Source organism: Stegostoma tigrinum, chromosome 2 (genome assembly GCF_030684315.1).
Source record: "Stegostoma tigrinum isolate sSteTig4 chromosome 2, sSteTig4.hap1, whole genome shotgun sequence".
Classification (NCBI taxonomy): Eukaryota; Metazoa; Chordata; class Chondrichthyes; order Orectolobiformes; family Stegostomatidae; genus Stegostoma; species Stegostoma tigrinum.
In genome coordinates, this window is record NC_081355.1 from 63,630,512 (window position 1) to 63,640,163 (window position 9,652).

Below are 9,652 nucleotides of genomic sequence, written 5' to 3' on the forward strand. Positions count from 1 at the left end.
CACTGATAACAATATTAATCTAACATGCTTTCTGATAGTACTTTTCATTATTTTTATACATCGAACCAAATTGCTCATTACAGCAACAAAAAGGCAACTTCTTTCCCTTTTAGAGAAAGCAGAAATGCTCAAGCCAGTCAGCTATATGTTCTTGATGCAAAATTAATAATCCCTCCTTGGGATGACTGTGTAGGAAATCACTTTTGATTGTTTTCTTAATTAATGCTGATGCTGGCTGCATAATGGGCTACAAAATGTCTTGATCTATCTTCCTTCATAAACAGGATATTAGGATTCATGTGCTAAAGGAATTACTTACCAAATTAAGAATAGGTGCTCCCTAGACACCTAAACAGTGGTTATAGCTTTCACAACACTCTTAGCATTAATCTCATTGCTTCAAGACTTGCATTGACAGTTTACAGGTTGACTGCACTCAGTATGGGAATCAGGGTGGAGGAATGCTTCCATTCAATTCATAAAACTATTAGTAAATATATTGTTACACTCTAGATGAAAATACAGTAGCTAATGTTGCAGTGTACGTTAATTCCTGTGCTTCTGCAATGCTGTTTGAATTTGATTTTTGATTTAAGGAGAATTTGCATCAGTTCGCAAGCTTTTTTAAAAATTCACTTGTGGGACATGGGCATTACTTTCTGGCCAGTGTTTATGGCCTGTCCCTAGTTGCCTTTGAGAAGATGATGGAGAGCTGCCTTCTTGAAGGCACTGTCATCCACGTTCTGTAGGCAGACCCGCAATTCCTTTAGGGACGGCTTTCCAAGATTTTGACCTAGTGATACCGAAGGAGCAGCTATATATTTCCACATCAGGATGTTGAGTGGCTTGGTAGAGTAGTGTGCGGATTATGGAGTTCCCATGTGTTGGCTGCCCTTGTCCTTCCAGATGGAAGTTGTTGTGGGTTTGAAAGAGCTGTCTAAGGATCTTTGGTGAATTTCTGCAGTGTATCGTGTTGGTGATGGAGCGAGTGAATGCTTTTGGTGTGGTGCCAATCAAGTAGGCTGCTTTGTTCTGGATGGTGTCAGGTTTCTTGTGTAGTTGGAGCTGTATCCATCCAGAGAAATGGGAAGTATTCCATCACACTCTTGGCTTAAATGTCCTAGATGATAGACAGTCTTTGGGGAGTCAGGAGGTGAGTTACTTGCTGCAGTATTAGATTAGATTACTTACAGTGTGGAAACAGGCCCTTTGTCCCAACAGGTCCACACCGCCCCTTGAAGCACCCCACCCAGACCCATCCCCCTATAACCCGCACATCCCTGAACACTCTGGGCAATTTAGCATGGCCAATCCACCTAGCCTGCACATCTTTGGACTGTATTCGTAGCCTATGACCTATTCTTGTGGCTAAAGTATTTGTACGGTGAGTCCAGTTGAGTTTCTGGTCAAGGGTAAGCCCCAAGATATTGATTGTTGGGAATTCAGTAATGGTAACGACCTTGAATGCCAAGGGACCGTGTTAGATTGTCCATTATTGGAGATGGTCATTGCCTGACATTTGTGTGCATGGCTATTGTCCAGATCTTGCTGCATTTTGCCACGGACTCCTTCAGTACCCAGAGGAGTTGTAAATGGTCCTGAACATTGTGTGCAATCTTGGGCAAGCATCCTACTTCTGACCTCCATGAGGTTGGGCCTACGATACTACCCTGAGCATTTCCTGCAGAGATGTCCTGGAGCTGAAATGACTGACCTCCAACAACTTGAACCACCTTCCTGTGTGCCAGATATGACTCCAACCAGCAGAGAGTTTGCCCTCTATTCCCATTGATTACATTTCTGGGTGGGCTCCATGACGCTACACTCAGTCAAATGCAACCTTGATTTCAAGAGTTGTAACTGTCACCTTGCCTCTGGAATTCAACTCTTTTTGTCCATGGCCGACCCAGGCTGCAATGAGGTCAGGAGGTGACTGGTCCTTCTGAAACTCAAATTGGGCATCACTGAGCAGGGTATTGCCAAATAGGTGCAGCTTGACAGCATTTTTGACGACACCTTCCATCACTTTCCTGATAATCGAGAGTAGATTGATAGGGTGGTAATTGGCTGAGTTAGAATAGTACAGGACATACATGGGCAAATTTCCATATCATCAGGTAGATGCCAGTATTGTAACTGTACTGGAACAGCTTCGTTAGGGAAGCAACAAGATCTGGAGCTCAAATCTTCAGTACGATTGCCAGAATGTTGTCAGAGCCCAATGTCTTCAAAGTATCCAGTGCCTGTAAGTATTTCTTGATATCACCTGGAATGAATCAAATTGGCTGAAAACTTGGATCTGTGATGCTGGGGACCACTCCGGGAGTCTGAGATGTATTACCCTTCGGCACTTCTGGCTGAATGCTGCTGTGAATGCTTCAGTCATATCTTTTGCACTGATAAATTGCACTTCACTTGTTAAGCATGGGAATATCTGTGGATCCTCCTCATTCAGTGATTTGTTTAATTGTCCACTGTCAATCATGATTGAAGAGCTTAGATCTGGTCTGTTGGTTGTGGAATCACTTTTTGCTATATCATTTGCTGCTTATGCTAATTAGCACGCAGGTAGTCCTGTTCGGTAGCTTTATCAGGTTGACACCTCATTTTTAGGCATGCCTGGTGCTGTTCTTGGCATACCCTCCCGCAATCTTCATTGTACCAAGGTCGATCCCCTGGATGGATGTTAATGGCTGAGGGGGGAGATATGCCAGGTCATGAAATTGCAGGTTATGCTGGAATTCTGCTACTGTTGATGGCCCACAGTGCCTCATAAATGCCCAATATGGAGTTGCTGGATCTGCTCAAAATCTGTCCCATTTAGCACGATGATAGTGCCACACAACACAAGGGAGGCTATTCTCAATATGAAGGTGGGACTTTGCCTCCACACGGACTGTGCGGTGGTCACTCTTAACCGACACTGTCATAGGCAGATGAATTTGCAGTAGACAGATTGTTAACAATGATGTGAAATATGTTTTTCCCTTCTTGTTGTGGACATAGAACATTACAGCATAGTACAGTCCCTTCGGCCCTCGATGTTGTGCCGACCTGTCATACAGATCTCAAGCCCATCTAACCTACACTATTCCGTGTACGTCCATATGCTTATCCAATGACGACTTAAATGTACCTAAAGTTGGCGAATCTACTACCGTTGCAGGCAAAGTGTTCCATTCCCTTACTACTCTGAGTAAAGAAACTACCTCTGACATCTGTCCTATATCTTTCACCCCTCAATTTAAAGCTATGCCCCCTCGTGCTCGCCGTCACCATCCTAGGAAAAAGGCTCTCCCTATCCACCCTATCTAACCCTCTGATTATTTTATATGTTTCAATTAAGTCACCAAAGGAACTGTTTCCGTGCTACGTGACTCCATGGTTCCCTCACCACCTGCCGTGGACCCAGTCAGCATCTATATCTTTTAGCACCCAACCAACTCGATCAGTAATGCTGCTGTCAAGCCACTCTTCATGGTGGATATTAAAAAAACCTCACCGGGAGTACATTTGCACCCTTGCCTGTTTTGTGCTTCCTCAAAGTGTTGATCAACATGGAGGAGAGCAGTACTTAGTGATCAACAGGGTGTTTTCTTGCTCATGTTTAACCTTATATCATGAGATTTCATGGGGTCCAGAATCGATGTTGAGGTCTCCTGGGGCAACGCCCTCCCTACTGTATATCAGTGTGTCACCACTTCTGCTGGGTCTGTCCTGTTGGAGAGGGCACATTCAAGGATGGTGATGGTATTGTTTGGGATATAGGCTTCCTGACAGAATTATACCCACAGACAACATGAAGCTGTTACTTGACTAGTCTCTGAGACAACTCTCCCAATTTTGGCACCAGCCCCCACATGTGAGTAAGGATGACTTTGCATGGTCAACAGGGCTGTGTTTACTGTTGTCATTTATGGAGCCTAGGTCCATCCAGTTTTATTTCTTTATTGAGACTTTGTATTCATGGATACAACTGAATGACTTGCTAGGGCAGTTGAGAGTCTGGGTAATCAATACTCCATTCACCATCAGTTGCTATGTTTCACAACATTGTTCTAGGTAAGTTTTTGATGCGTTACTGTCCATTTCAAATTGAGATTACTTCTTTTAGTTTAAAAAGTTTAAGATTTGGCTATTTTGAACCTCTGAACACCTCCTTTCACAAATGGTTCGAAATTTGTAAGCAGTATTAAAGTTGTTTTCATTAATCATATGGAACCTTTTTTATTTTAAAATTTAATTATCCATATATAGCTAGGATTAGCATCATTAGTGTGATCACTTCAAGTTGCATGCATATCCTGCTGTTTTGGAAAAAAATTGCTTACTTACAAAGTGCAGTTTGAATGCTTGTGTTTTTAGTGATCATAAGCTTCTTGTACTTGAAGCTGTGTGCTAGATCTCTTTGGCAGAAGGTACTGAAGAGGTGTTGATTTGTTGAATTCATCATGCTTGATAAGCAGGTATAGTAGTAGTTGAATCCTCATCTTTATTTTTGCTAAAAATTGAATGCATGTCACATTATAGGAAACCACAATACCAACATTCCTCTTCCATCATCTCATTTATTTCCACTGAAAAGAAATATAGGATGTTACAATATGAAACAAGACCATTTAGCCTATCATGCCAGTGCTGGTTTACTTTTATTTTTTCTATATGCTCTGTCTGGAGAAACCCTTCAGTTTCCCCACTAATTTGCACCTTCCAATTCATGCCTTGTTTATGTATACACTGATTGAACAAAATTTATATCTGTCCAATTTTTCGAAAGGGTCTTGGAGTGCAGTGGTAGTGGCCCTAGTTTTAAGCTGCATACAGGTTATTAGATTTTATGAAGTTTTATGACAATTATATACAAACAGGTTCTTGAAACTTTCTTCAGTGCTGCTTGGAATTTCCTTTGTCATTTCGTTATGTACTTGTCTCACGTTAACTTCCAAAGTTTTAGAAGTTACATGACACTAGGTTATAGTCCAGCAGGTTTATTTGAAATCACAAGCTTTTGCAGCGCTGCTCCTTTGTCAGTTGAAGTGGAGGGATTTATAGGTCGATCCCTCCACTTCACCTGATGAAGGAGCAGCGCTCCAAAAGCTTGTGATTTCAAATAAACCTATTGGACTGTAACCTGGTGTCATGTGATTTCTGACTTTGTCCACCCCAGTCCAACACCAGCACCTCCACATTCAAAATGTTAATACTTGCTGTTCCTGTCAAAGAACTTCAGGTATGGGCAGAGCAGACTTGTAAATGAGAGCAGGAGAATTTGCAGATAATGTTGTACTAAAAGGGAAAGAAAATGTAATTGACCTTACAAGAGCAGTCCAATAGTTTTTTATTAGAAGGGTACTACTTGAGATATTTGCTGTGACTGGCAAAGTAAAACAAACATAATATTGTCATTCGAATCTAGATTCATGCATGCAACAACTTCCTTTATATGTGTCGAATGTACTAAACTTAAAAATAGTTCTGATTTGATTTTAAGTTTGTGTTTTAACCCTAGAAATCTAAAAAGTCAGTATATGATGAGGAAGACGGTGAAAATGATTTTGAGCCAGTTGATGGTGTTCGAAGCATGCATCCTGATGCATCTCAATCAAGGCTGGGCCGAGCTAAGAAAGAGGTGAAATATTTTATAGAATCAGATGAAGATGACTATGATGATGATATGTATGATTAACTGTTTTAAAAATATTGAAGCAAAATAATGTACCTTGTGTCTCTTTATTTTTGTCTCTTCTATCTGGTTCTTTTGTACATTTTGGCTCGGTTTTTGTGAAATTGTACCTGTTTTTATTGTGTGTAGATGTTCTTAACATTTTATCATGCATACATGCAATTTTATTCACTTTTTTACTACTTACAAAATTCATGTCTGTTTTGAGTAGTCTTGTAGAGATGTAATAGAATGCTGAAAGCACATTTTAACTGTTTAAGTGAAAAAGAATTGCAAAACTGAATGCGTTTTTTTTAAATGATCTTGAAATAAACTTTTAGAAATGGACTTTTGTTCAGTGATTGCATTACTATTGAATAAATAAATGGACATGAACAATACCTACTTTATATAAGTTTATTGTAATCATACCATAACTCTCAAAACCATTATTTAAAAAGACACCAAATCACATAACGTACTCGTGGTATAGATGGCCAAAAGCCCAATTGTAAAATGCACTTTTACATGAAACATCCTGTTCTAAGTACTTGATGATTTAGGGAAGGTGTACCAGAGTTTCAGGCTTTGACAGTGATAAACAGTACCATTCATGATCAAACAATTAAAAATCAGAGATGTTCAGTCAACCATAATTAGATGAGTGCAGATATCTTGGAGGACTTTGAAGGGATTGCAGAAATGAGGAGAATGTAGGGAATAGGAGCAACAATAAGCCATTTGATGCATCAAATGTGCTCCAGCATTCAATATGATTATAGCTGACACTTTATCTCTGCCATTTTCACTCTCTCTCTCTGTCTCCCCTTTATGCAACACCTGGGAGGGGCCAGGCCATTGAGGAATGCGGAATTTAACAGTTTAGCATCAAAAATGATGCTTAACAGTGATGTGTGTCAGTAAGCAAGAGTGATCGATGAACAGGATTTGGTACTAGCAATAATGTTTTTGACCATGGCCAGGATATTCTGAGTGGCTAGCGCTGTCACAGTCAAATTGCACCTTCACACCTACATGTTCATAGTAGGACAGAAATCCACATTATTAGCCAGCAATTCCAATCTGACTCCTTCAGAAGTACAGACCACACCTGAAATCCAACATTTCCCCCATTGGGCAGGATAATTGGGAGGTCAAACTATACCCAACATTTCATAACAGTAGTTGCTGTGTTTTGTGATTTTCTTGTTTTAAATATTCAACAGAAGAACCAGCTACTGTAACAGCTCCTATGAAAGGAAAGAGGGTAAGTATTGGCTTAGGATTGTTTTTGGTTAAGGGCTTTGCAGTGCAGGTGGATACAGTGCCAGCGAAGTGATGGAATGCTTTGGGGGGATTAGCAGTCTGGTTTGGTGATTTGTGGATTGTTGGATCTGGCGGAGAAAGGGATGTTCAGGTGGCTGTGGCAGAAGTGTCAAGGCGAGGAGGTTTGGATGGATTGGGTCCAGGTCCAGTTCGAGGGTTTGGGAAAGAATGGATGGACAAAATTATGTTGAGTTGGAGATGTTTGTCTGTCCAAAATGTAAAAATGGGTTGGGGAAGGTAAGATTGGTGGAGTGGGGCAGAATGAGATAAGGAGGAAATTGCAGGGCCCCTTGCAGAAATATTTGCATCGTCTACAACTATGGGTGCTGTGCCTTTGTTGAAGAAGGGATATATGGTGAAGTTTGGGAACTATAGACCTGGGAGTCAGACTTTGGTGGTGGGTAAGTTATTGGAAGTGATTTTGAGAGATAGGATTTACGTGCATTTGAAGAGGCAAGGAATGAACAAGGATAGCATGGTTTTCTGCGAGGAAAATCAAATCTACCAAACTTGATTGAGTCTTGTGAGGCAGTAACCAAGAAAATTGAGGGCAGAGTGGCAGACGTTGTTTACTTGACTTCAGTAAAGCCTTTGACAAAATTCTAAATGGTAGAGTATTTAGTGCAGTTAGATCATATGGGATTTAGGGTGAGCTTGCCAATTGGATTCAAAATTGGCTTAACGACAGGAGTGATATTAGAGAGGGTTTTTTTTTGGGATGGAGGCCTGTGACCAGCAGTGTTCCAAAGATTGGTGCTGAGTCACTTATGTTTGTCATGTGTAAAAATGATTTAGATGAGAATATGGCAGGCTCGGTTAGTAAGTTTGTGGGTTACACCACAATTAGTGCTAAAGTGTATCGTGAAGAAGATATTCCAAGAATACAAAGAGATTTTGATCATTTGAGTCAATGAGTTATAGAGTGGCAGATGGCATTTAACTTTGGATAAGTGTGAGGTATTGCATTTTGGCAAAACAAACAAGGGCAGGACTACTGCAATTAAAAATACGGCCTTCAGTGTGTTGTAGAACAGAGACACCTAGAGGTTCAGGCACCTAATTCTTTGAAGTCTGCATCAGAAGGTATTTAGCATACTTGCCTTCATTGCTCAGGCTTTTTGAGTAGGGAATTGAGATATTATTGTTGTACAGGATGTTGGTGAAGCCTCTTCTGGAATACGGTGTCCAGTTCTGATCACCCTGTTATAGGAAGGATATTATTAAATTGGAGAAGATGCAGAAGAAATTTACCAAGATGTTGCCAGGTTTGGTGGATCTGAATTATCGGAAGAGGTTAGGTAGGCTGACATTTTTTTCCTAGGAGGTTGAGGGGTGAACTCTCAGATGCTTATAAAACCATTTGGGATGTAGATAAGGTGAACGGCAGATGTCTTTTCCCTAGTGTGGAGGATTTCAAGACTAAGGGCCACATTTTTAAAGTGAAGGGAGAAAGATTTTAAAAAATACAAGGGGCAATTTTTTGCACAGCAAGTGGTTCGTGTGTAGACTACTTTCCGAGGTAGTGATGCCTGTGGGTACAGTTACAATGTTTAAAAGACATTTAGATAACTACATGAATAAGAAACATTTGGAAGAATATGGACTAAAAGCAAGAAAGCCGGACTAGTTTAGTTTGGGATTATGCTTAGCATAGACTGGTTGGATCGAAGAGTCATACAGCATGGAAACAGACTCTATGATCTCTGACTCAGTGGCAAGTTGGCAGCGCAGTCAATGCAGTAATCACCCAGAAATTAAAATAGGTTTTCAATATTCTAACTTAATTAACAGCTTGACTAAAGCAGAACCCTCTAAATGCCTCTACTTTAATGGATTCTGTTGGAGGAATACAGATGCAGGGAAATTGCCTATCAGAATCTTTAAGTTCGTGACCAATTCACGATTATGGGAGTCTGCTGCATCCGAGATTGTACTTTGGTCCAGACAATCCCAACCTCCACTGTTCCAGTGACTAACTGGCTATCGGAATATCTGGGCTGTGATGTTTGAGGGAGCAATACCAAGTAGAAATTTCTTAAAAATTTCCAGTTCCAAGGCAAAATAACAAATAAACCCTGAGCCTTCCAAGAAAACTATCAAAATCAAAGCCACAAAAGTATAAATTATGGACAGATTGATTCAGGCACCAAAATATATTTTCTTGATTTTATTTTAATTGAAGTGGTCATACTTCCTCTTGTTAGAGAAAATGGTAACTCACGTATGAAGTATAATTCCTCTGATGGCTTTCTTTACATTTAAATTTCAGCATGACTTTATTGCATAATTTTATATTGAATCTGTTGAGAGGAGAGATAGAGATTTACACAGGTATGTTAAACATCTATGCCTCCTGTGTCTAATTCACTGATTTTATATTTTTAACTTTATTTTTCCGAATAACTTGGGCAGAAATATTGGTTATTAAATGAAGATTGGGAATTTAAGTAGAAAAAGTAATTGAAAAGATTCTAAACAGTTAAAAAGGATGAGAGTAATCGTCAAATTTTGCTTTAGGCAATATACAATAAAGGAAAAATTAGAATAAGTAATAGAATTAAATCAGGAGTGAGAAATAAACGTGAGAAAACAAAACAGCAGGAGGATGAGCTGTAGTGTTGAAACCATTCTTTGTACAAATTCATGGACTATGAGGAACAAATC

At 40.0% G+C, this 9,652-nt stretch overlaps 1 protein-coding gene across 2 annotated transcripts in view; it reads left to right on the plus strand.

The window, feature by feature from the left end:
- The window catches only part of top2b (DNA topoisomerase II beta), a 143,429-nt gene extending 137,419 nt beyond the window's left edge, over nucleotides 1-6,010 (plus strand). For both annotated transcript variants that reach the window (XM_059654354.1, XM_059654353.1), the window contains one exon: nucleotides 5,510-6,010. In XM_059654354.1, coding sequence (XP_059510337.1) covers nucleotides 5,510-5,686 — 177 coding nt within the window. In that variant the 3' untranslated portion in view covers nucleotides 5,687-6,010. The remainder of the gene's footprint in view (nucleotides 1-5,509) is intronic.
- The last annotated feature ends 3,642 nt before the right edge of the window (nucleotides 6,011-9,652 follow it).